Source organism: Dipodomys spectabilis, unplaced genomic scaffold, assembly GCF_019054845.1.
Source record: "Dipodomys spectabilis isolate Male_0828 unplaced genomic scaffold, ASM1905484v1 ptg000542l, whole genome shotgun sequence".
Taxonomy (NCBI): domain Eukaryota; kingdom Metazoa; phylum Chordata; class Mammalia; order Rodentia; family Heteromyidae; genus Dipodomys; species Dipodomys spectabilis.
In genome coordinates this window covers 226731-254415 of record NW_024871219.1, presented here as the reverse complement: position 1 = coordinate 254415, position 27685 = coordinate 226731, and the positions used below count along the sequence as shown (strand labels likewise).

Below are 27685 nucleotides of genomic sequence, written 5' to 3'. Positions count from 1 at the left end.
TGGTTACCATGAGGGCAATAACTTCCTCTATCTCTACAACTTGCTGCCACCATGATACACTGCCTAGCCACAAGCTCAGAAGCAATATGTCAATGGACTATACACTGAAAAGTTTTTCATTGAGAAAATAAATATTTCCTTCTCAAAACTGATGAATCGGGGCTGGGAAGGTGGCTCAGTGGTAAAGTGCTTGCCTAGCATGCAAAAAGCCCTGGATTAGATTCCTCAGTACCACAGACACAGAAAAGGCCAGAAGTGGCGCTGTGGTTCAAGTGGTAGAGTGCTAGCCTTGAGCAAAAGAAGCTCAGGGACAATGTCCAGGCCCTAAATTCAAGCCCCAGAGCTGGTAAAAATAAAAAACAAAAAACAACAACAACAACAACAAAAAAAACTGATGAATCTCAGCCAATTGTTATTTGTTAACAGCAAAGGAAAACTGATCAATACTGAAAACTGATATTGAAAAGTAGAGTCACTATTTTGATTATACCTGATGATGTGGTTGAGAAGCCTTCAGAATTGGTTTTCAGGATAAATTTGGACACATTTGGGGAAAGAAGACACGAAATCCTAGAATGCAACTTACAGACAATTCCAGTGATGACTCAGAAGACCAGAATGCACACAGAAATGTTAACAATTGTGCTGGGAAAGTGGCTCAGTGGTAGAGTGCTTGCCTTGCATGCATGAGGCCCTGGGTTCAATTCCTCAGCACCACATAAGCAGAAAAAGCCGGAAGTGGTGCTGTGGCTCAAGTGGTAGAGCACTCGCCTTGAGCTGAAGAGCTGAGGGACAGCGTCCAGGCCCAGAGTTCAAGCCCCACGACCGACAAAAAAAAGAAAAAAAAGGAAAAGTAAAGGAAGAAATGTTAACAAAGAAGGATTCTCTTGGGAACTGGATTGAGGGCCACTAATGTTATACCACAGTAAGGAATTTGACTTTCTTTTGTCCATGCTCTGAGACTTTGTGGGAGGTTGAAAATAAAGGTAAAAAAAACTAGGTTATCTAGAGGAAGAAATGTTAAAGTAACAAAATATTTTGGAAGCAGGGTGGGTATTTTTGAAGGGTTACACATTCTTTATTTGACATTTACACATAAGCCACACTAAAATGCCTTTCAATAAGTGAAAGACAGATTTCAGAGACAGAAGTCCAATTAAATTGTCATAGTCAAGACCAAAAATACAGTCATTGCTTCCTCATCTTCATCCTTTCATTGCCTTTAACAGGCCAAGGACCATAAACTGAAACATAGATGAATCTTGTTCGGTTCTGAGATGGTAAAGTAATTTCCTCGGTATTAAAGGGGGTCTCATAAGCTGGGCGCTGATAGCTCATGCCTATAATATTAGCTACTCAGGAGGCTGAAATCTGAGGATCACAGTTTGAAGTCAGACCAAGCAGGAAACTCCGTGAGACTCTTACCTCCAATAAACTACTAAAAATGCCAGAAGTGGCGTTGTGGCTCAAGTGGTAGAACACCAGCCGGGAGACAGTGCCTAGGCTCAGAGTTCAAGCCTAAGGACTAGCCAAAAAAAAAAAAAAGTCCTCATACTAGTTATATAAATCTAAGTATAAAACTAGTATTTTACAGGTATTCTTCCCTATCTTGCTGAAAAATTGAGCATTACTAAGTCTAATCATTATCACAGAAAAGGAAAACAATATTTTTTTAAAGATCATATTTATCTTAACCACAAGCCAGTTTTACTTAAACCAGCCATTCGTGATCTGAATTCTGATGTTAGAGATCAATTGTATTATTTTTTAAAATTTCATTATTTTTTTAAAAAGCTATGAGGCACTTGTTTCGCAATAAATAGGGCAGTGGCTATTACTCATTTGTAACTTTTTTGAGGTAAGCTATCAAATCTGCCCTTTTTCCTGAATTCCTAATGCCAGCGAAGATCAATTTTGTTCGAGGGATGAAATACTCCATCATGTATCACCTCCCCAGGTGATGTCTTTGTTCTGGTTGGCCTCTGTGTAAGACAATCCAGCTGCCTGACCTGTCTTCTGACCAAACAGAAGCATGGAGATGAGGCCCAGTCTTGTGCTCGCCTTCCTTTTCAACAGTCTGGCACTGGGCAACACTTGTGAAGAAAAATCTTCTGGCCTTTCTCAACACCACTCATTTTAAATTAACTCTTCCGTCGCTACCACAAGGAAGAAATCTGCTCTGAAGCTGGACATCCCGCTCGCTACGCTGCTTTTGATTTACACTAATAAATCTGTTGCAAAAATGCAGAGTAGAAAGATTTGAAAAACTGACGCCCAGTCAAGGAAAGGAATGTGAGTAAAGGTGTGGCTGGGGAGGGGCAGCCGGTGTTGGTGGCGTCATTACAATGAGGGGAGGGAGGAAGGGGTAGCCGGCACTGATGGCGTCATTACAACGAGGGTAAGAGCTTTGGGCTGCCAACACAGGAAGGATGCTTTAAGGCATTCTCAGGAATCAACAAAACACCAAACTCATAGCTAGGCTCATGGTACCTCACTGGAAAACGCAGGCGTCTCTCATTGGAGAGGAGAACTCCTAGGGCATCAGAGAATGGTTTCCCTGTGATCTGTTTCCAAGGGCTCAATGGGCAAAATGCTCAAAAGCTGCAGCTGCAGCGACCTGAACAGACCAAGTAAAGGTACAGCTGACACCTTGGCATCATCCACATGGTGCTAGATTTGTAGGCACGCAGAATTCTGGAGTGGAAGGTTCCAGAAAGGTTTCAAAGGAGAGCCTCAAAACTTATGCAATGTGTGGCAGGTTCCGAGTAGTCCCCGCAAAGAACCTCTGACAAGCTAGGCTATGAGAGTGGAGCTGAGGCTACAATAGGATCTGCAATGCCTGCAGAAGAAAGCTGCAGGCAGGAAACAAAGCCAGCCCCAGAGAGGAGATGTGGGTCGCAACCAACACAGCTTCAGAGATAGTACTAACCACGCCCTTCCAAGCACATCCTACACCAGCAGGGCTGAGGTTCCAGATGTGGAACTTTATGATATAAGTTTATCCTGCTGAGTTTTTGCTCTTGCTTTGGGATCCAATTCTTCCTTAGTATTTCTTATTTCTCCCTTTGAGAATGCAAAGTGTTTCCCCTGTACCATTGTATCTTGAAAGTTTTGTTTGTTTTGGTACTAAGTTTTACAAGGATTCACAGCTGAGCTTGCTTTGAGCCTCAAAGGAGAATTTGGATTTAGACTTCTCAGCAATGTTACAACAAGAAGACTGTAGAGATTATTAGAAGAAAACTAAATGTATTTTGCATTATGAGATGGACATGAGCCTTTTGGTGCCAGGAGCAGAAAGCTATGATTCAGATAAGTGTCCCACTGTGGTCTATGTATTAAAAACGTCGTTACTTATGCACTACAGGAAGATGGGAGAAGCTTTAGGAGTGAAGAAGTCAGGTCACTAGTGGCATATACTTGAGAGGTTATTGGTATTCTAGTCCACTCAGCTCTCTTTGCTTCCCAGCCATGGAGAGGTAAGAAGTCTCTCCATTACATATTTCCACCACAATATGCTGTTTCATTACAGGCACAAAGCAATATAATCATAGGCTGGTATCTCTGAAACTGTAGGCTAAAATAAACTTTTCCTCCTTATAAATTGGTTATCTCAGCTGGAGGTATGACTCAAGTGGTAGAGACCAGCTTAGCAAATCATGAGGCCCTCAGTTCAATCCCCTGTGCCAAAAGACAGACAGACAGACAGAGTCAATTGGTTATCTCAGCTATTTTCATCAGAGATGAAAAACTAACACTAAAGGTTATTACTAGATACATGTAGGGGCTAAGCAAAATAACATCTACAAACACATTCACAAGACATCCAGAAGATTTAGGCCTTTAAACTTATTAAAGCTCAATGCATCACAGGTAACATTATCTAGCTGACAAATCTAAACCAGAGCTCAGGCATCCAAACTCCAGATCACTATTTTCTACTACCAACACATATATTACAGTTTTACAATTTCATCATGAAAAATGATTCAGTTACACAACATAACATGAAAGGTTGGAAGCACGGAAGAGCGACAGCCAATGAGTAGAAGTGGCAGATACTGAGTTTAGGTCTGGATCTCGAAAACAAAAATAAAACAAAACATCACCTTAAATAGTATCAATACAACCACTTTAAATACAAACACAATTTAAAAACAGCCTCTTTCACGTTTTATGACGGTCTGCCTAATAACCAGTAAGTGCTAGGAGCTGACCATACCCCTACTGCCTCCCCACAAAAAAACACCCCACAAAAGTGCTCAATTTAGGAGGTAGAGTTTGTAGGTATGCAAGGTATGGAGCTAGGAAAAAAAAACATACAGAAATGTAGAAGCACAGAACGGCTACCCTAGCTTTGAGGACTCAGAGGAACTTCAGTAGATGAAAGATATCTCAACTAAAGATATAAATGGATGCCGGGCGCTGGTGGCTCACGCCTGTAATCCTAGCTACTCAGGAGGCTGAGATCTGAGGATCGCGGTTCAAAGCCAGCCCGGGCAGGAGAGACTGTGAGACTCCTATCTCCAATAAACCACCAGAAAACCGGAAGTGGCGCTGTAGCTCAAGTGGTAGAGCGCTCGCCTTGAGCTGAAGAGCTGAGGGACAGCGCCCAGGCCCAGAGTTCAAGCCCCACAACCGACAAAAAAAAAAAAAAAAAGATATAAATGGAGCTGGGCACCGGTGGCACACACCTGTAATCTAAGCTACTCAGGAGGCTGAGATCTGAGGATAGCGGTTCCAAGCCAGCCTGGACAGGAAAGTCCATGAGACTCTTATCTCCAATTAATCACCTGAAAAGTGGAAGTGGTACTGTGGCTCAAGTGGTAGAGGACTCGCCTTGAGCTGAAGAGCTGAGGGACAGCGCTCAGGCCCAGAGTGCAAACCCCAGGACCAAAAAAAAAAAAAAAGGTGAACTGAATAGGTAAATGCAAGAGTGCCTAAGAAAGCTGGGTCATGGTGGCTCATGCATGTTATCCTAGCTACTCAAGAGGCTGAGATCTGAGGATCGCAGTTTGAAGCCAGTCCAGCAAGGAAAAGTCTGTGAGACCCTTATCTCCAATTAACCACCAGAAAGCCAGAAGTGGCGCTGTATCTCAAAGAGGTAGAGCACTAGTATTGAACAAAAGAAGCTCAGGGACAGTGCCCAGACCCTGAGTTCAAGCCCCACAACCAACAAAGTGCCTAAGAACAAAATGCAAAGAAAGAAAAAAAGGAGAGCCAGGATACTAGAGGACTAATTCCTGAAAAATAGGTATAGAAATGAAGTGAAGTAGTAATGAAATACTTAAAATAGCGATCACATTTACTTTAAAGTATCATCATACAAGGTCAAAGTATGCAGATCCCCTGATTTACATCTTGAACTAAAGGATATAAAGAATAGTACGAATATTCCTGTAATCATATTTCTCAGTGATTCCCAAATAAATTCCAATTTGAAGAATTGTCTACAAATCCAACAAACCCAGTGATATATAACCAAAATTACCAATTGGCATTCTCTTAGCAGCTTCTATAAACTAGAATGGCTCAACAATTTCCATCTCAGGGGAAAGAAAGGATCGTAATGGAGCAGAAGAAGAGCAAGGGAAGAGTAGAAAAGGAGTAAATACAGGACAGAGGTCAACAACCTTTTGTCTGTAAATCACTGAACTGAGTATTTCACGTTTTCTAGAAAATACAGTCACTATGACAACTTGTAGTACAGAGGAACTGGTAACAGTCATAAAGATATGAATGTATCTCCAATTCAACAACATTTTGCTTACAAAAACAGACAGCATGCCAAATTTGGCTTGGCCAGTCTACTGACCACCGAAACAGGACATTAACACCTATCTTGTCCTACTACATTAGTGAAGATATCAATGTTCTAACAGCAAAGGCTCTGAGTGGATGTGGAAATTGTATGTCCTAACACATAGATTTAAATTATCCCAGTATCAAAGAACATATTTGATTTGTACCATCAAAGAGCATTATGATAGATATATTACTCATTTTTCCCTTAAAAAGGAAAAGGGAATTATAATACTTACTGTAACACTGGTAACTCTGAAGTAATCATTGCTGGAAAGGTTGTTCCACAGTGCAGCGAATTCTGTGTAATTCAAAACTTTAAAAACCACTTCAAAGGCAATCCTGTTAATTAAAAAATAAATAAAATAATAAATTACTTTAAACTACAATCAATAAGCATCATCAATCATCACACTACTTAGTATTCACCCAAATACCTTGAACACCAATGTCCACAGACAAACCAAAAAAAGGATGTTTATGATACCTTATTTTACAATTATAATTCATAATTAAAAGCAACCAAGATATCCTTCAGTAGGTAAATGGATAAGCAAGCTGTGGTACATTCAAGATATTTGTTGTTTAAAATAAATCACCTATCAAACTCTGACATGACGTGGGAAAACCTTCACACACACTACTAACTAGAAGAATCACATAAAAAAAGGATTCCAGCCGGGCGCTGGTGGCTCACGCCTGTAATCCTAGCTACTCAGGAGGCTGAGATCGGAGGATCTCGGTTCAAAGCCAGCCCGGGCAGAAGAGACCGTGAGACTCCTATCTCCAATAAACCACCAGAAAACCGGAAGTGGCGCTGTAGCTCAAGTGGTAGAGCGCTCGCCTTGAGCTGAAGAGCTGAGGGACAACGCTCAGGCGCAGAGTTCAAGCCCCACGACCGACAAAAAAAAAAAAAAAGGATTCCAACTGTCTGATAAATATCACAAGAGATATAAAGAAAGAAGTATGACCTAGTCACAGGAAGAAAGACATCATCTTTTGATGAAGCCAGGATGCTATACTTTCAAGACAAAGATTTCCAGAAGAAAATACAGAGAAAGGGGCAAAAAGAATATTTGAGGATATGACAGAAAAATTTGGTTAAGCCAGAGACCACATAGAGACATGCCCTACTCAAACTATAATCAAGGGCTATACTATATTCAAGAGACGTAAGAGTGTCACTCTGGAGACAGAAAAATAATTCTTTACATAAGAAATCTTCAGATTAACAGCCTATTTCTGATCGTAAACCATCAAGTCAGAAGGTATGATATATTTAAATTGTTGAAAGACAAGTTATTAAACAGTAATTCTATATTAAGTGTAGATTTCAAGTGTACCAAAACTATCTATCCCTCAATGGATAAATTAAGATAGTCTCAGAATGGTGGTGAGGAACATCTAGTCCACAGGCCCTCAAAATCATTTAGTATACGACACATGACAGAAACACATGCCTGTGGCCATCTGTTTGTATTATTGACTTTGAATGGCCCACATAAATATCCAAATAACCTTTGGCAGAAAAAAGCTTACCATCCCCTCTTAGAACGACATGAACTGGAAGAATTTATTGCTGTACCTATGCTATAGGAAAATGTTGAATGGGATACTTCATACAAAATGGAACAGTAAGAATAAAGAGCCAGGTATGAGGGCTCGTATAGATAATCCTAGGAAGGTGAGACCAGAAGACTGAGAAGAAATTGAGGTCAGTCTATACTACACAGAGAATTCCAAACCAGACTGAGCTACACAGCAAGAACCTGTATCAAAAACAAAGAAAAGAAATGGTACACTAGAAAATTCAAATGAAAAGGGAAGTAGTACAGGAGGAATTAAGAAACAAGAAGACACAAAACATATAAACAATGAAATGGTAATTCTCAGTCAGTACTCACTTCCACTGTAAATAGAATTTACCCATTTCGGGTGAGATTAAACCAACTTTTTTAGTGATACAACTATGTTGTCTAAATGAGACTTCTGTATGTTAAGATTCTAGAAGACTGAAAAGTATGACGACGCAAAAAGATATTCCAGCAGATGGTAATAAACAAGAAAGCTGGAATGATGATACAGACAAGATTTTGTAAGAAATGATGAAGGACATGATGTATGGGGGGGGGGGGGGGCGCAATTCACTAGAAAAATATGAGCATCATAAAGGTGTACACATAAAAGAACAATGCCCAAAACACAAGAAACAAATCCCAACAAAACTGAAGGAAGAATCAGACAATGCTTCCAGAATACAGCAGACCCTCCTCATCCACAGGAGATCCATTATTAGACACCTCCTCCCATCCCCACCCCACACCCACCCCAGCAATGGAAGCCTTAAACCAATACAGCACCAAATGCTCTATATATCTCTTAGGTTGCATTCTTATAGAAGATTTTAGCAACTTTTAGCTTTTCTTTAAATCAAAAACTTTTAACTGTCACCAAAAGAAAGCATTTTATGGATTCACGTTGACGTGTGTGTGTGTGTGTGTGTGTGTGTGTGTGTGTGTCCTGATCTCTTTCTTATAGAAGATTTTAGCAACTTTTAGCTTTTCTTTAAATCAAAAACTTTTAACTGTCACCAAAAGAAAGCATTTTATGGATTCACGTTGACGTGTGTGTGTGTGTGTGTGTGTGTGTGTGTGTGTGTGTGTGTGTGTGTGTGTGTGTGTGTGTGTGTGTGTGTGTGTGTGTGTGTGTGTGTGTGTGTGTGTGTGTGTGTGTGTGTGTGTGTGTGTGTGTGTCCTGATCTCTTTCACCTGGAGCTAGTATAAAGTAAAATAAGGGTTATATGCACATGAACAATGAGGTATCATGACAGCTGCTCTGATAAGCAAGACAAGTATTATGGCTAAGAGGTGAGCGAATGTACAGCAGGACGGTGACAAAATTCATTATGCTACCCAGACTAGTATGCAATGGGAATTCTGAGAAATTCCATTTAATGTTTTCAGACCTATGTTCACCACAAATAACTAAAACTAAAGGACTTAAAACCACTGATAATCAAATAGTACGAGAGTAATAAGAATACAATAGTTGGTCATTTTAACGTACCACCTTCAATAAAATGTAGGACATCTACACCATGTATCAACAAGAGAAGACTTGAATAACAATGTAAACCACCAACTGGATCTAGCAGACATACATGTCACCTAACAACAAAACGCACCTTCTTCTCAAGTGCACATAGAGTATTACATAGGACAGATGCTGTTAGGCCATAAAATGACAACTATAAATATATTTTAAAACACTGTCGTGGGCTGGGAAGGTGGCTCAGTGGTAGAGCGCTTGCCTTGCATGCATGAGGCCCTGGGTTCAATTCCTCAGCACCACATAAGCAGAAAAAAAAAGCCAGAAGTGGAGCTGTGGCTCAAGTGGTAGAGCGCTAGCCTTGAAGTGAAGAGCTGAAGGACAGCACCCAGCCCAGAGTTCAGGCTCTATGACGGGACCAAAAAAAAAACACTGTCGTCTCTCATCATGATGAAAAAACAGGAAATCAGTAACTGAAAAACTAGGAAATTAATGAATATTTGGAATAAAACAACACACTTTTAAGTAACTCACAAACTGAAGAAATAATATGGGAAATTAGAATACTTTGAAATAAAACAAAAACACCTAGCCCAGGCGCTAGTGACTCACACTTGTAATCCTAGCTACTCAGGAAGCTGAGATCTGAGGACCGCAGTTCAAAGCCAGCCTGGGCAGAAAAGTCCATGAGACTCTTATTGCCAATGAACCACCAGAAAAGTGGAAGTGGCCCTGTGGCTCAAGTGATATAGAGCGCTTGCCTGAAGCTGAAGAGCTCAAAGACAGCCTAGGCCTAGAGTTCAAGGCCCAGGACAAAAAAACAAAAACAAATAAACAAAAATCCCACCTAACAAAATTTATAGAAAAAGAAGTTTGCAGAAGGAGAAACAGTTGTAAATAGCTACATTTAACACCTACAATTGAGGACCTAATTGGGAACTTTCTAGAACAGAAGAAGCAGAAGAGCCAAGTCTGCCCTGGCTATACAAAGCTATATGCTCCTTTCTGGTCTCCAACCATCCCCAGCTCTCTGACCAGCAAGAAACTGGAAGAAAAACCACTTACTAGGATTTTGGGGGCGGGGGGAGGAGGGGGGGGTGTTCAACCCAATTGCTACCCAGCAAGAACTGAAAAAAGCTTATAGGAAACTGATAAGACTCCAAATGAAGAAGAAAATGTTAAACAAATTTATCAAAGTTATCAAGTTCTCTCTGAAGTCTAAAAAGGGGTATTACATGACAAAGGAGAGACAGGAAAGAAAGCAAGTGAATCAGGTGGTGGTTCTGGCGCCCTTGTAGGTATCTTTAATTAGTTTTTCAGAGAAGGAAGGATGAAGAGGGAAAGAAGATGTAACCTTAGCAGATTTATATAATGTGCAACGAGAAAAGAATGTGATCTGTGACATGTGTGAGGGCTGAGGTGGTAACAAAGCTGTCGAGTGCTGTCTCAACTGCCAAGGTGCTAAAATGCAAATAAGAACTCATCGGATATGACCTGAAATGGCTCAGTAAATTCAGTCTGTGTGCATCATCTGCCAGGACCACGGAGATTTCATCATCAGCCCTACAGACAGAGAAGTAAAAGCTGCACGGGAAGGAAGAAGAGAGTTTCGGAGGAGTTTCTAGAAGATCTTACTGACAAAAGCAAAGAAGATGGCCAGAAGATTAACATTCTGTGAGGAAGAAGATCAAGAATCAAATTGGAGTTAGAAGAAATTATCATTATCTTAGATCAAAAGGACAGGGCTATTATTATTTGATGAGAAGACATTTTTCTTGTGTGGCTTCCAAAACCAACCATAGTCATCACTTCTCATCCAGGTCAATTGTCAATCATGGAGATACCAAGTGTCTGCTAAATGAAAGCATGCCAATTTATCACTGACCGTATGAAAAGGGATAATAATCATAAAGTTTAAAGCAAGCTTCCTTATAAATGCCTTTTTCTTTCCTGGAAAACCTTGTTCCTGAGAAGGAAGCAAAGGAGACTGATAAAAGATGTCAGAACTAGTGAACACTGATCCAAAACAAGAAAGATATTGCCATTATGTAATGAAGACACTTATTAGAATGATCAACATCATTCCAGAAGTGGTGTTCCGTGTCAAACCTCTTCATGGGGCCAGTGAAAAACACTCACTTATGGTGTACTACTAAAGGACTGCAATCAAAACATGATGACTACCTGCTATTGTTTTAGCAATAATCTTTACCTAAAGTAATGTATTAAAAGTTAAATGAACACTAAGTGAAAACATAAAAGTTCTGAGTGCCTTCATGTATTCTGACTTCCCTGTGCAAAAAGAGTTTGATAACTGTAAAGAGTACTTTTAAAAGGAAGTTTCTGCCGGGTGCTGGTGGATCACACCTGTAAGGCTTGCTACTCAAGAGGCTGAGGCTCTTATCTCAGAGGAAAGCCAGAAGTGGAGCTGTGGCTCAAATGGCAGAGCACTAGCCTTGAGCACAAAGAGGTTCAGGGATAGGGCTCAGGCCATGAGTTCAAGCCCCAGGACTGACAAAAAATAAAAAAAGAAGTTTCTGAGCTGGGAGCCAGTGGCTTATGCCTGTAATCTTAGCTACTTAGGAAGCTGAGATGGGACAGAAAAGGTGTGAGGTTCTTATCTCCAGTTAACCACTCAAACAGTAGAGCACTAATCTTGACCAAAAAAAGCTCAGGGCAGTATCCAAGCCCTGAGTTCAAGTCACAGGAGACAGACAGACAGACAGACAGACAGACAGACAGACAGACAGACACACACACACACACACACACACACACACTCACACACACACACACACACACACACACACACACACACACACCCCAATGGAACAAAATTTGTTTTTTTTTTAAATGATAAACTGACAATCCATTAAGCTTACTCTCAAAAAGGAGTAGGAAAGATCCACATTAAGATCTATATTAATAAAATCAGAAACAAGAAATGGGTTATCATAGCGAATACCAATAAAATTCAGAAGCACTGGGCATTGTTTTAAGTTATATTCTAATGAACAAGTTAAATTTAAGTGCTGGAATTAATCTCCATTCATTGGAATAAAGTTCAGACAAATTTAATAGCTTACCCCTAGTGTCATCTAGCTACTTTTTAGTTTCTAAGCTAATAAAACCCTAGTCTTTTGACTCTTCGTTAAAGCTTTTTAAGAACTAAAATAATTTGTTCATTGTAATAGTAAAAAAAAGAAAATATAGATAAAACCTGCAAACAGTATAATATAATCAAGGAAACGAAGTCCCAATTTCTCTTTCCAGTGAAATTTAACTTACATGACAGATTTTTGTAGCTTTTTTAGTAAATAAAAAGAATGCCCAGAGTAAGATCTTCCAAATCACATAGGATTCACAGAAGAAAAAGAAAAGCCCTAAATAAGCAAAGATACCAAAAAAGAGAGTAATGGTAAATCTTTGAAAACATTAATCTAGAAACTCTCAACTATTAAAGCAGACAAAAGGATTTTAAGCCAAAAATCCAATCATGTGCTCAATGGGACAGCAATTGGAAACAGCAGATTGAATTTGTTTTTACAGCAGAATGATTTAGGAATTTCTACAAACAGACTTTACTCTCATACCAAGTATGAGAGTGTAGTAATTCACTAAAACTTGGTGTTCTTATTTGTCTAAGAGGAATAATAAAAGAAACAATATTTCATATAGGTGTGTGAAATAACTGGAAGAATGCCTAGAACTCTTCAATAAATATTAATTCTTGATTACAGAAAGAAGCAGATAACAGTGACAAAGAATGTAAGCTATACTACATCCTGAAACTTAGTAATAAACATTTTAGAATTAAAAATGTGTTCTAGCTGACTCTGAACTGTGATCTCAGATCTCAGCCTCCTGAGTAGCTAGGATTACACGGACGCCCAGCAACAGCTATGCTTTTAAACCACAAAAGTGAACTGAAATATTGCTGTGATAATAAAACTAAAAATGTCATTCATCTTCAAAATTGTTGACAAATAAAATGAAACTCAACCAAACCAACTCACCTTATATTAAAACATACATGTGAGAGAACAGTTTCAAATAAAATAAAATTCAAAAAAAAAACATGCTTGGTACAGGTGGTTCACACCTGTAATCCTAGCTATTCAGGAGGCTGAGGAAAAGTCTATGAGATTCTTATCTCCAATTTAAAAAGACAGAAGTCAAGCTGTGTCACAAGCAGTAGAGTGCCAGTTTTGGGCAAAAAAGTTAAGGAACAGTGCTCAAGCCCTGAGTTCAAGCCCCAGAACCAGAACCCCACGCTCAAGCCCTGAGTTCAAGCCCCAGAACCAGAACCCCATGCACATTCCTGAGCATATCACCTGAACTTAATTACAACATATAATCAGATAAACTCAAACTGAGGAAATTTTCTTTCAATGTGTCAAATTCATAAGTACTTGGAAAAGGTTTAGGGCTTTCTAACTCAAAATCATTAGTCTCAGATTAGAAGAAAAATATGACTGGCTGAGAAGATGGCTCAGTGGTAGAGCACTTGTCTTGCATGCATGAGGCCCTGGGTTCGATTCCTCAGCACCACATAAGCAGAAAAAACTGGAAGTGCTGCTATGGCTCAAGGGTAGAGGGCTAGCCTTGAGCTGAAGAGCTGAGGGACAGCACCCAGGCCCAGAGTTCAGGCCCCATGACCAACAAAAAAAAAAGAAAAATCAGAAAGAAAAGAAAGACATGACAACTAAATGTAATGGGAGATTCTATACTGGATCTTAACCTGGAAAGCAGACACTACAAGGACAATGAAAACTAAATGAGGTCTGCTTATTGATTAAAAGTATCCTACAAGTTAAAAATTTTTTCCATAGGTCATAGGGCTTGAACTCTGGGCCTGGGCACTGTCCCTCAGCTCTTCAGCTCAAGACTAAGAGCTCTACCACTTGAGCCACAGCGCCATTTGTGGCTTTTTATGTGTATGTAGTGCTGAAGAATTGAACCTAGGGCCTCATGCGTGCAAGGCAAGCACTCTACCATGGAACCATCATCCCAGCCCCAAGTTAAATATTTATAGCTGTATTTTAGCTATGTAGGAGATTGGCACCTGGGGACTACAGCTAGGGATGGATTATGGGGCAAGACTGTTGCTACAACTTTATTAGAACTAACATTTATCAGAAGAAAAGGAGTAGATTAACGCTCATATATTAAACTAAAATACAACTCAAGTATATGAAGGAAAAAGACTGGTGAAGTTTTTGTTGGTGGTGGTGGTGGTCATGGGCTTGAACTCAGGGCCTGAGCACTGTCCTTGAGCTCTTTTTTTTCCACTCAAAGCTAGCACTCTACCACTTGGGTGCCACAGCTCCACTTCTTTTCTGGTGGTTAATTGGAGATAAGAGTCTCATGGACGTTCCCACATAGCCTAGCTTTGAACCTCAATCCTCCAATCTCAGCTTCCTGAGTAGCTAGGATTAAAGGTGTGAGCCATCAGTGCCCAGCTTGGTATTATATTAAATGACTTTCCCACTCTCTCCTCGAAGTCAAAAACATTCTTTACTTAGGGGAAGTGGTACTGTGGCTTAAGTGGTAGAGCTCTAGCCTTGAACTGAAGAGCTGAGGGACAGCGCCCAGGCCCAGAGTTCAAGCCCCACAACCAACTAAAAAAATTAAATTATTATAACTAAAATAATTCACTTAGAGGCTGGGAATGTGACTTAGTGGTAGAGTGCTCATCTAGCATGCATGAAGCTGTGAGTTAGATTCCTCAGCACCACATACACTGTGGCTCAAGTGGTGGAGTGCTAGCCTTGAGCTGAAGAGCTCAGGGACAGAGCCCAGGCTCAGAGTTCAAGACCCAAGACCGATCAAAAAAAGGAAAAAGAAACACTTGTTGAACAACTGGCAGGCATCTTTCTTTAAAAAGTGCTCAAAGGCACTGGAAAGGTGGCTTAGTGGTAGAGTGTTTGCCTAGCATGCATGAAGCCCTGGGTTCGATTCCTCAGCACCACATACCTAGAAAAAGCTGGAAGTGGCGCTGTGGCTCAAGTGGTAATGCTAGCCTTGAGCAAAAGCAGCTCAGGGACAGCGGCCAGACCCCGAGTTCAATGCCCAAGAATGGCAAAAAAAAAAAAAAAAAAAAAGACTCAAATATAATAGGAAATAAGAGGAAATTCCCACTTTGTGAAACTATTATAGAGATAAACATAACAAGCTCAGATTGCGAGAGGTTCTAAGAGATGACGAAGTACTTTTCAAAGTCAGTCTTATAGGCAGACGCCTAGTGGCTCACACCTGTAATCCTAGCAGCTCCGGAGGCTGGAATCAGAGGATTGAGGTTTCCAGACATGACCGTCAAGAGAGACTCCTATCTTCAATTAACTACCAAAGCTGGAAGCGGAGCTGTGGCTCGTGGCAGAGTGCCAAACTTGAGTGAAGAAGCCAAGCTAGCTCAAGGCACGGACTCAGCCCCAGTAGTGGCACAAAAGAAAGAAAACTTTTAGACATTTGAGCTAAGTCTTGCGGGATATGTAGGTATGAATGCCATAGAAGGGAACTGGTACAGAGTAACTACTCTTCATAGTGAAGGAAAAGTATTTGCATAAAGTATTATTTATTTGATAAGGCCTATGGCAAACCCTTTCTAAACCCATTGACTTTGAAATTCAATGACATGATTTTTATCTTCAGATTACTGCACCAACTTTGCGTGTCAAAATTGCAACATCATTTCAATTTTGGATAATTCAAGTAGTTCATAATCATGCTGTTTATTGATTACAAATCTTGAGGTCCAAAGAACACAATGAATAGAACATTAATGTAGGCTAAGATAATGTGCTGTTACAGCACAAAACTTCAGCGATTATTTGTGTGTGTGTGCGCGCGCGTGCGCGTGTGTGCATGCATACACACACAAGCACACGCTGATCCTGGGGCTTGAATTCAGGGCCTGGGCACTGTCCCTCAGCATCTTGTTGCTCAAGCCTAGTGCTCTATCACTTGAGCCACAGCTCCACTTCCACCTTTTGGTAGTTTAGTGGAGATAAGGGCCTCACACATTACAGCTCAGTACGACTTTGAACTGTAATCCTCACCTCTCAGCCTCCAGAGTAACCAGCTGTATCACAGGCTTGAGCCACTGGCTCCCAGCTGCAGTGATCTTTATACCATTGTGTATTCACTGATCAATACTATACTTCACAATTAGAAATTTGGAGACGAAACATTAGTCTAAAACATACTGTAATATTCCTCAACAGACATTTCAAATTTCCAGGGACTGTGAAAATAGAGTTAGAGAAAAGTTAGGTGAAGTAAATACCGAACAGTCTGAGAACAAGCCTAGCAGCCTGAGTGCTCAGTGGAGCACCATGCCTGCCAGCTGCCTGGGGCGGTCATCTTGATGAAGTATACTCTAGGGATGCCTTTGATCAAGCTTCTAGTCTTTATTTCTCCAGTGTGCCTTCTGGCAAGCTTACTTCCTTCCAAGACATGTACAAGTTAAGGGAATTAGTAAAGGTATAAAACTATTGTACTATTTTTTTTTTTGGTTGGTTGTGGGGCTTGAACTCAAGACGTAGGCACTGTCCCTGGAGGCTCTCTGTGCTCAAGGCTAGTGCTCTACCATTTGAGCCACAGCACCACTTCCAGTTTTTGAATGATTAATAGGAGAGTCTTGCAGGGACCTTTCTGCCTGAGCTGACTTTCAACTGTGATCCTCAGATCTCAGCCTCCTGAATAGCTAAGATTACAGGCGTGAGCCATCGGCCCCCAGCCAAAACTATTGTATTATTAAGTACAAAAGTCTAGGATATGATCATTGATACAGCTTAATAAAACATGACTAGGCTTTTATATTTAGTTTTAATTTTACTTTGGTCTCAATTCTTTATAAAACAAGTGTTTCAGTTCTATGCCCTTGTGAAAAAGTAGCATTCTAGCAACACCTCTACTAACTAGAATCTATAAATGGGTGATCTCATTTGTAGATGTCTGAGGTAATTGCTAATTTGTTCCATGGCCTCCTATTATTTGGAGAGAGAGTGTGTGCGTGCGTGCGTGCGTGCGTACGTGCGTGCGCACGCACCAGTCACGGAACCTGAACTCTGGGCCTGAGTGCTGTCTCTCAGCTCTTCAGCTCAAGGCTAGCGCTCTACCACTTGAGCCACAGCGCCACTTCCAGCGTTTTCTGCTTATGTGATGCTAAGGAATCAAACCCAGGCAAGCACTCCACCAGTGAGCCACCTTCCCAGCCCCTATCGTTTGGATCTTAAGCGTCCTTTCTAAAGGTCCATATGGTTAAGGTTGGTTATGGTTGCTCCTGAGAGGTTGTAAATGATTTAATTAAGAGGTAGGGCCTACTGGGAGGTCTCCCACTCACCCACTCACCCCTGAAGAGGAGGAGTCCAACACACCGTTCCCTTCCTCTTCCTCTCTTTTGCTTCTTGCCCATGAGATGATTCATGTTCTCAAGCCACCACCACTCCTCCACTCAGGAGCCAAGCGTTCAACACATAAACTTCCAGAGACACACCCAAAACTATAGCCTATTCTAAACATTTATAATGGTGTCAGGAATTTGCTTTAAATAAAGGATGAAGAGTGCACAGATGAAATTAGGCATGAAATGGTAACTCTTGAAGCTCAATTAAAAAGTACACAAAGGATCATTATGCAATTCCATCTACATTTGCTTGCAATATTTCAAGTTTTCCTGATTATGAATTAATGTCATTTATAATAGTACAACCACAGACCACATTATAATATTCCTCTTAACCATTATTTTTTGGGGTGGAGGGAGAAAGGCCGGGACTCTGCCGCTTGAGTCATGCCCCAGCCCCTTTTGCTGTAGATTTCTATTCAAATAGGGTCTTGTGGCCCAAAATTCTTCTAGCTAGGATGACCGGCCTACAACCACACACAGCTTTTTAGGGTGGAGGTAGGGGTCTCTTGAACCTTATACCCAGGCTGGACTCAAATTGCAACCTCTCAGCTCTCTATGTCCTTGGGGACTAACAAAAGCCACTGTGCTCAGCTAAATTTTAGTTTTCAACCAAAACAAAAATCACTGAAGCTGGGTAGCCCCAGCAGTGGTAGCCCCAGGTTTGATTCCTCAGTACCACATGAACAGAAGAAAGCCTGAAGTGGTGCTGTGTCTCAAGTGGTAGAGCACTAGCCTCGGGCCAAAGAAACTCAGAGACAGGGCCCAGGCCCTGAGTTCAAACCCATGACAGGCAAAACAAACAAAAAAACACTGAAGCTGGGGTCCGATGTCTCACACCCATCCTGAGTAGCTAACCTAGCTACTCAGGAGGCTAAGATCTGAGGATCACAGTTCAAAGCCAGCCCAGGCAGGAACATCCATGAGAGATTCTTATGTCCAACTGGAAGTGGTGCTGTGGCTCAAGCGGTAGAGCACTAGCCTTGACCTGAAGAGTTCAGGGACAGCACCCAGGACCAGAGTTCAAGCCCCATGACTGACCAAAAAATAATAAGTCACTGAATCACATGAATTTGGAAATATTCATTTTCCTTAAACCTCATACAAAACCTCAAAACCTCACATCTCAGTCTTTATCATCAGTCAGTTAACAGTAAACTTTGCTAACTTAACAAGATGTGATGCATTCTTCAATTACATCATGCAGTGCAAAAGTTGTTAACACTGAAGTGTGTGAGTGTGTGTGTCGTATATGTGCCACTACTGGGCTTGAACTCAGGGCTCAGGGTCTTGTGCTCTTGCTTAGTGCTTTTCCCCGCTGAAGGCTAGCACTCTACAACTTGAGCCACACTTCTACTTCTGTTTTTCATGTTGTTGACTTTTTGTTTTACTTTGTTCATGCTGTTTAGGTGAAGTAAGAATTTCTCCAAATTGTGTGTTGAAGCTGGCTTCAGACCAAGATCCTCAGATCTCAGCCTATGAGTAGCTAGGATTATAGGTGTGAGGCACCGATCTCTGGTAAACACTATTTTTAAAGTACTTGGATGACTTCCAAAATCTTTTGGATGCTTATTTTGCTACTGCTTCCTGTATAGCTCAGTCCTAAATAAAAAACAAATACAATCAAGCATCTTAACATTTTAAAATATTCATTTTATGCTGAAATAAGCATACAGGCTGACCCATTGTAACAATGAAATGTACAAGACACTATGTTGAAAACGAACTTGACAACTTGAGGGAAGAGTTGGGGAGATGGGGAGGGAAGGGATGGTAGGGGAAAAACAAAGGAGGAATTAACAAAGCTCAATAGGAAATGTAGTCACTACCTTACTCATGTAACTGTAATCCCTCTGTACAGTATTTTTTTTAAAAAGTATATATGCTAAAAAAATTTTAATATTCATTTTTAACAGGGAGGGGTAGGCAACTTAATGTCCTAGAACTAGATGGACAGCAATTACTAATGAAAATATTTTTATATACTACTAAAGAGAATATACAAGGAGAACTGAACATAATGCTTATGAAGATAAAGAGGGAAAGTTACCAAGAGATGGACTTCCATGTAAAGGATTACTTACACATTTTATATATACTCATATGCACAGTAAAGACTGAACAGAAAATGGCAGCAGTTGTTCTGTGACTGAACCTATACGCTAGCTTGCTGTACTTTATCATTCCCTGCTATTAAGTGTAAAAGGGAGGCATGTTCAGCATCATTCATTGTTACTACAACTGCCACAGGCAAACAAGAACATATGGTCATTAGGACCTATGTTCACCTGCTCACCTAGACAGCATCATTCAAAAACAAAATGACAGCCAGGCGCTGGTGGCTCACGCCTGTAATCCCAGCTACTCAGAAGGCTGAGATCTGAAGATTGCAGTTCAAAGCCAGCCAGTGGGGCAGGAAAGTCCATGAGATTCTTATCTCCAATAAAGCACTCAGAAAACTGGAAGTGGCGCTGTGGCTCAAGTGGTAGAGTGCTCGCCTTTAGCTGAAGAGCTGAGGGACAGCACCTAGGCCCAGAGTTCAAGACCCACAACTGACAAAAATAAAATAAAAAATAAATAAAAGCAATGGAGTATATCTCACTTTCTCTGTAGACCACTAACTTTTTCTTCAATATTTTTAAATATTCCTTTAATAGAAAATAATAAATTGAAGGTAATTTCTGATTTATAAAACCTGAAACTGGGGTAACTTATCACTACTTCTGCAAGTACAGTGAGAAAATGAGATGCAACTATGCATAGCAGGATATTATTAACTTAGTGTACCAATTTCAACACTGATGAATATATATATATATATATTTATTTAATATCCTAGAATATATAAGCTGGGCACTGGTGGCTCAAGCCTGTCATTCTAGCTACTCAGGAGGCTGAGATCTGAGGATCATAGTTCAAAGCTAGCCCAGGCAGGAAAATCCGTGAGACTCTTATCTCCAATAGAAAACTGGAAGTGGTGCTGTGGCTCAAGCGGTAGAGCACTTGCCTTGAGCTGAAGAGCTCAGGGACAGTGCCCAAGCCTGAAGTTTAAGCCCCATGCCCCGACACCCCCCTCCAAAAAAAGAATATATATAATATGTACATACATAGCAGGGGGGTGAGGGAGCACTATGCTAGGGATTGAACACTAGGCCTTGGACTTGCTCTACCCCCATTCCTGGTTTTTTGAGACAGTCTTGTTATGCAGCTGGCCTCAAACTCTCAGACTCCCGGCCTCTACCTCATAAGTGCCAAGATTACAAGAATGCCCATGACACCCAGTAGTATAATTATTAATTTTCTAGAGCTCTAAGACAAAGTTGAAAATGCTGATACTTGCTGAACCAGCTGAAGTCCACTTTATAAAGTGAACTCACTTCTTACGTGACACTATTATTTAGATACTGACTAAAATATGACCATATTTCTATTTTAATTACATTTGCTACTTCTTAACTGGCAGTCCTCATATATCACAGTAGCAAAAGCTACTGTATGGAGTCACTTAACAAGACAAATATTTCTGTGCACTTTTTACATATAATAATTTTTATTATGGCAGTTCATAATTTGCTTGATTTTACTTAGTATACAGGCCTTGAAATCCAAAGTATACATTGCTAACTCCTTTCTCACACCATCCCAATTCCTTAGAGAGACAGTTACCTTTAACAACCCACTGAGAAGTGACTCTAACCTAATTCACATAACCAGAGTAAATTTAGACACTATTCCTAGCTTCACCTTTCTTCGAGCCCACATAATTAACAACATTCTCATGCCTTGATCCTATACCTCTAAGGTACTGAGCTTCAGAGGGCAAAGCATAGAATATAACCAGTTTAAAGGTGTTTCTTTAAACAAGAGTAAAATCAGGGAAAGTGACAGCTCAAGATTCCAATGTTCTTTAGAGAGCTGCAAAAATTATTTTCTGAAAACATTCCCTGTTCTCACTTTCATTATTCATAAGCCTACTTCCAGCAACATTGTGTGACAGTAATATAAGTGTTAAATTTTTGTGTAATATTCTGTTAAACTTCAAGAGGTTTAAGAGGATTCCTTCAAAACCCTCTTTCATTTGCTCAATTCTCTTCTCAAGCATATTAGACTCCATTAACAGCCAATCATGTAAGCTGAGCTGCAAGTGACCTGAGAGTTACCATAGCAACAGCTGCTTTCTGAAATACGTGTTATGCATGTTAAAAGCTCTCACAGAGAGGATACCACATCTATCAATTAGCAACCAAAGCTCAACACCACACATTATCCAAATGAAACAAAAACGACCTTAATAGAGCAACAGCTTCTTAACAAAAGGGATGTTTAGAATTCATGACTCCCAACTGTTTCATGGTTTATAAATTTCAAAAAGAAGTAACATGTAATAGTTGAATACCATGCTTACTAATGGACACACAGAATTGATATAGTAAAGAACCAGGATTATTTCCATCAATGGACCGTTGAAGATTGTAATGACTATATACAGCCAAATTGTCAACTAAATATATTAATGAAAAAGTTGGTCTAAAGTAATTTGCCAAAATATCTCTCAATGTACAGCATGTTGTGTATACGTACTTCTTAAGTATATGAACATATACTTATGATATATCATAGTAGGAGAAAGTATAGAAACAATTTAGACAAAGGAGATGTGACCATTCTTTTGGTAATTCATTGAGGATGACACCTCTTCCCACAAAACTCCTCTTAAAAACAGCTCGCAAGGCTTTGCCAGCAAGGTCATCCAAATAGCATTACAGTAACATCAAAGTTGATAAATCAAATAAGGACAATACTGAGAGTGTGACGTAAGAATTATCACTCTGTGGAGATGACTGACTTCATAGGGAAGGGGTGGAAAGTTTAGGGCACTCTAGGCTTTTTAGTTTTGTGTACTCTTTTCCATTTTCTTAGTTTTCTAAGGCAGACTCCTGCTGTGTAACCCCTGCTGCCTTATACTCTGCCTCGTAGCACAACAGGCCTCAAACTTCCACCCTCATGCCTCAGCTTGGCAAGGCCTGGGATTACAGGTATGAACTACCATGCCAGGCTCAATGCTTTGGAAAAATAATAAATAAATAAATAAATACAATGAGAACCTATTTTAAAACCTCTTAAGAACCTTTTTAAAATAGTAATTTTGAAACCATCTGATGTGTCAAATAAGATTCTCTGGAAAGCAGAATAAACCAAGACAGTTAAAAATGTAAGAAACTTATCATGAAAAATGCTTTTGGAAGAATGAAGAAAGAAAAGGCAAGAGAGAAAGCCTTCAGGCTATGATGTCCAACTGTCAACTGTGAAAGCAGAAAAGAGAAGGACAGGGAATTAAAGCAGGAGCAGCCTCAGACCAGTACAATTCCGTTCTGATATCCTGAAAGAGAGTTCAACTACCAAGACTGCACTAAGTCCCATGTTGAGCAGAAATAGATATTCCTTAGTATCCTCAAGTGCTTAGTTACTGAGGGAGAGCAGCTCAGAGAATGTGGCCGTGACTCAATGGTGCAGTAAATCCCCAAGGCTCTCTGTAGCTGGAGGCTATCAGCTAACAACATTCTGGAAGGCAGAATTCTTTTAAGGGAGATCAAAGAAGAGCATCTCCAAAGCTGTCATAGACTAGAATACGCTGCAGCCATTAAAAATACCAGGGAAGCCAAGCCAGCCCTGGTGGCTCACACCTGTCATCCTAGCTACTCAAAAGGCTGAGATCTGAGGATCAAGGTTCAAAGCCAGCCTAGGCAGGAGAGTCCAAGAGAGTCTTATCTCCAATTAATCATCAGAAAACCAGAAATGGTGCTGTGGCTCAAGTGGTAGAGCGCTTTCCTTGAGCTGAAGAGCTAAGGGACAGCGCCCAGGCCAAGTTCAATTCCTATGACCAACTCCCCCCCCCCCCCCCCAAAAAACCCACAGGAAAGAAGAAATCATCCATGCAGTATTTATTTGTTTGAAAGGGGGCTTTACTATATTCTATAGACTGATCTTGAACGTGTAATCCTGCCTCAGCCTTCAGAAGAGACAAGGATTGAAACTACAGGCATGTAGTACCATGCCCAGCTTATCCTTCTAAATAAAAAACTAGAAAGTTTTTCTAGTGGCAATCTATAAACACTGAAGCTTTGTGTTTTCACCCACCTTAACTATACTACTTGTTTTTAGCTTTACTAATTTTAGTTTTAGTTTTATTTATTATACTTCTTTAGAAATGTTTGGACTAAGCTACAATCTAAAGAGTTCCCAAACCATCAAAACTCACAAAAAGGAACCTTATTACTATTACTATTATATTTAAGTATTTGATTAAAAAAAAAAGAGCTTTCCATGAAAAAAATGACCAAGTGCTTGAAGCTTGAGACTACAAAACACATTTTCTATCTCAAAATAAGTCTAAAAATTTTAACAATGTTTAATCTTTGGTAAATGAAATTTTTCTTGTTTGAATTCTCTGTACTTTTCACAATTAACATTACCAGACTGTGGTAACAATATAATTTTAAAAATCTTTTTAAGACTTTCGTGTTTAGAAAAAGGGAAGGGGGCACTCTGAACTAACAAACTGACTCCTTACAACTTCAGAACTATTTTTACTACAAAAACAGCTGTGCGCTGGTGGCTCATGCCTGTAATCCTATCTACTCTGGTGGTTGAAATCTGAAGACCACGGTTCAAAGCCAGCCTGGGCAGAAAAGTCTCTGTGAGATTCTTATCTCCAATTAACCACTCAAATACTGGAAGTGGTGTTGTAACTCAGTGGTAGAGCACTAGCCTAGAGCAAAACAGCTCAGGGGCAGCGCCCAGGCCCATAGTTCAAGCCCTGTTACAAAAAGAGAAAACAAAACAAAAGAATATCAGTAGTAGATCACTTGAGATTTTGGGCATGATCCCCAGAACAGCAAAAATAATAATAGTAATTAATAATAGTAATTTGGCTTCTTATGAACTAGTAGCAAACTCACATTTACAAATCTTAATATTCATTTCAAAGTAAGCTCTACCTGTTATGACACAGGCATGCATTTGATTATTCTGGATACATCTTTGATAATTAAATTATGACACTGATTAGTAGCATACAAATAGCAGAAGTTTATCATATACTTTTCAGGAAATTTTCCATGATTTCAATATATAATTTCCAGTCGTTTTTAGTGAAATTATTCACCAGCATTCATTCATTCATCCACCCTCCCTTCCCTTCTGTTCCTCTTTCCACACCCTCCCCCCCCCACCCCCATTTCCCTCTCCAAGCTACCCCCTGTCTTTGTTTCCATTGTGGGACTTGAACTCAGAGCCTAGATGCTGTCTCTGAGCTTTTGTCCTCAAGTCTAATGCTCTATCATTTGAGCTTTTTGGTGGTTAATTAGATATGTTTCATGGACTTTCCTGCCCAGGCTGGCTTCAAACAGTGATCTACAGATCTCAGCCTGCTGAGTAGCTAGGATTATAGGTGTAAGGCACAGGCACTCAGCTCAAGCATTTCTATTTTTATAGAATGATCCAATATTAGCATCAACTATAAAAACACACATATATATTTGCACATAACTCCTTTGGTTTTCCCAATCCTACAGCCAAGAAAGCTTCTAGCATTCCCATTTAGTAAATGCAGAATTTGATGGAAGAAGCCAAGGTCACTAAGTGAATCAGTAGAGATGCCAGGAAAACTGCTGATTCATAATTAAGTGATTTTAAATTAGGCTGGTAAGGTTCCTACAGAACTTATGGATCCAAATAGGATTCTATTTTACTAGAATAAAATTACAATTACTTTAAGGTGTTTAAACCAGTGGTTCACACCTAGAATCCTAGCTAAGTGAAAAGCTGAGATCCAGAGGATCAGGTCCACAGCCGATCTTGGGGGGGCAAGGGGGGGGGGGGGGGAGGGGGACGTCTACACTCTATCTCTAAATCTAGTCAACAAGAATTAGGGCTGGAAGTGTGGCTCAACAGGCAGAGCACAAGCAACCAAGCAAGCTAAGCAATATACCTAGCCCTTAATTCAAAACGTTAGTGAAAGGGAGGGGGGAGGGGGAGATACACCTACAATTTAAATAAAACAGATATAAAGGTGAGTAACAGTGGCTCATGCCTGCAATCCTAACTACTCAGGAACTGAAATCTGAGATCACAGTTTGAAGCCAGCCCAGGCAGACAATTCGAGAAATGCTTATCTCCAGTTAACCAGCAAAAAGCCAGAAATATAGGTATAGCTCAGGGCAATGGAGTAGAAGTAAAAAAAAATGGAGTAGAAGTAAAAAAAAAAAAAAAGGGGGGGGGGGGGAGGAGGTAAGAGAGTAAGAGGTCCCTAAATTCAAGCCCAATAACTATACCAAAAATAAAATAAATAAAATAAATCTAAATACCCTTTTGATTTTTATTGGTTCGGTCATGGGGCCTGAACTCTGGGCCTTGGTGCTGTCCCTCAGCTCTTCAGCTCAAGGCTAGCGCTCTACCACTTGAGCCACGCCACCACTTCCAGCTTTTTTCTGCTTATGTGGTGCTGAGGAATGGAACCCTTGTGCGTGCAAGGCAAGCACTCTACCACTGAGCCACCTTCCCAGCCCCAATACTTTTTTTTTTTTTGACCAGTTGTAGAGCCTGAACCCTGGACCTGGGTGCTGTCACTGGCTTTTCAGCTCAAGGCTAGTAGTGCTCTACCACTGAAACTACAGTGCCACTTCCAGTTTTCTGGTGCTTAATTGGAGATAAGAGTCTCATGGACTTTCCTGCCTGGGCTGGTTCTGAACCACTATCCTCCAATTTCAGCCTCCTGAGTAGCTAGGATGACAGGTGTGATCCACTGGTGCCTGTTTTTCTTTTTAATCAACTCGTAGTTTAAGTACAGTTGTATCTACCAATGTATGTTGGAATAAATGTTCTTTGGAGTTTCAAGAAATGCTGAGTTTTCCAGGTACATTCAGGGTTTTCAAGATACAAAGGCACACTTGTCAGGAGACAGTGACAATACCACCTCTCCCTCTAAATGTCTTTTAAGTTCTTTCCTTTTTAACAGCCTGAATATGAGACTGGATTTGGACACTATTCATTTCCTTCCGCTCCGTATTACTGTGGCATGGACTTTCAGTACTGAACGTGATGCAGGATGATTCTCATCTTGTCTGGAATGGAGGAAGACAAGACTCCAGTTCTTCACCACTGAGTGTATAATGTGGTCGTATCACACACACACACATTTACCATGCTGAAGTACAAAAAGAGCCAAGTGCCTCTTGGGCTAGTGATTACAGAGGATTTATCCTCTATGAAGCCTTAATCAACTTACAGCATCTACTTCCCTAACTTAGTATCTTCTGTGGCAATGAAACACACTCATTGATTAAAAATACTGTTTCCGAGGCTGGGAAGGTGGCTCAGTGGTAGAGCGCTTGCCTTGCATGCATGAGGCCCTGGGTTCCATTCCTCAGCAGCACCACGTAACCAGAAGTGGCCCTGCAGCTCAAGTGGTAGAGCACTCGCCTTGAGCTGAAGAGCTCAGGGACAGCGCCCAGGCCGAGTTCAGGCCCCAGGACCAGCAAAAATAAATAAATAAATATTTTCCACCTTTACTTTGGTGTTTCCGTGACTGCCCAGAAATATACTTGGTTGGGATCTGGATTCCGTGAGTCAGCATCTAACCACCTCAGCAGTGACAGAGCAAGAAAATGAACTTGAAACTTTTCTCTGGTGCTTCACTTGTTCTTCATTTTTATGCATTTCTCTTTAAACTCCTGATTCAAAAGCGCTTCTGTTTTTAGGGCCTATCTTTGATAGTGTATTCTAACATTTCTTGCTAATGCTAACAAAGGAATTATCCAGAGATACGCCGACCTAAAAAGTGATTTTACTTCCTATCCCTCTGCATTTGTGACCATTAAGGAGCTGTCTTGTGAACTGGGTTACGAGACAGTCCTTATCACAGGAACACAACACGTGGAGAAGAAAAATGGGCTCTGTTGTATACATGCAACATACATGACAGCATGGCATCATGCCTGGCAGTCAGCAAGGCAGGAAGGGAGCCACCTCTCCTGAGGACCAGTGGGGCATGACAGGGCCAAAGCCACAGAGCCTGGCCTCATTCTAGGTCACTGAGAACAGTAAGCGTGACTACTGACGTGACAATGTGCATGCTAGAACCACTGAGATGTGAAGGTGCCTTTTAAGTTCCTAGTGCAGTTCCTGTTCCTAAGCAGTTAGCTTTCTCCCAATGTCTAGAGCTACAAAACACATGAACAGGAGACAAAGGCCAAGAATTGATCATGGAGATGTCTGTTCTCATAGTGCACCAGTGAATCAATACCAACAAGGACAGAATTCCACCTAGTACATAAAACCAATGTTCAATTTTATCAAGCTCACTGGTCTGCTTTTCCATTACCTCTTATCAAATTAAACGTGAGGAAGGAGGGGATGGTAGGGGGAAAACAA

General features: G+C 40.6%; 1 protein-coding gene and 1 pseudogene across 2 annotated transcripts in view; one reads left to right on the top strand and one right to left on the bottom strand.

Annotated features, from left to right (window-relative positions):
• The window catches only part of Stag1 (stromal antigen 1), a 187890-nt gene that overhangs the window by 127378 nt on the left and 32827 nt on the right, over positions 1-27685 (bottom strand). For both annotated transcript variants that reach the window (XM_042670355.1, XM_042670356.1), the window contains one exon: positions 6039-6141. In XM_042670355.1, the coding sequence (XP_042526289.1) occupies positions 6039-6067 (29 nt within the window). In that variant the 5' untranslated portion in view covers positions 6068-6141. The remainder of the gene's footprint in view (positions 1-6038; positions 6142-27685) is intronic.
• LOC122099858 lies at positions 7358-10525 on the top strand (annotated as a pseudogene).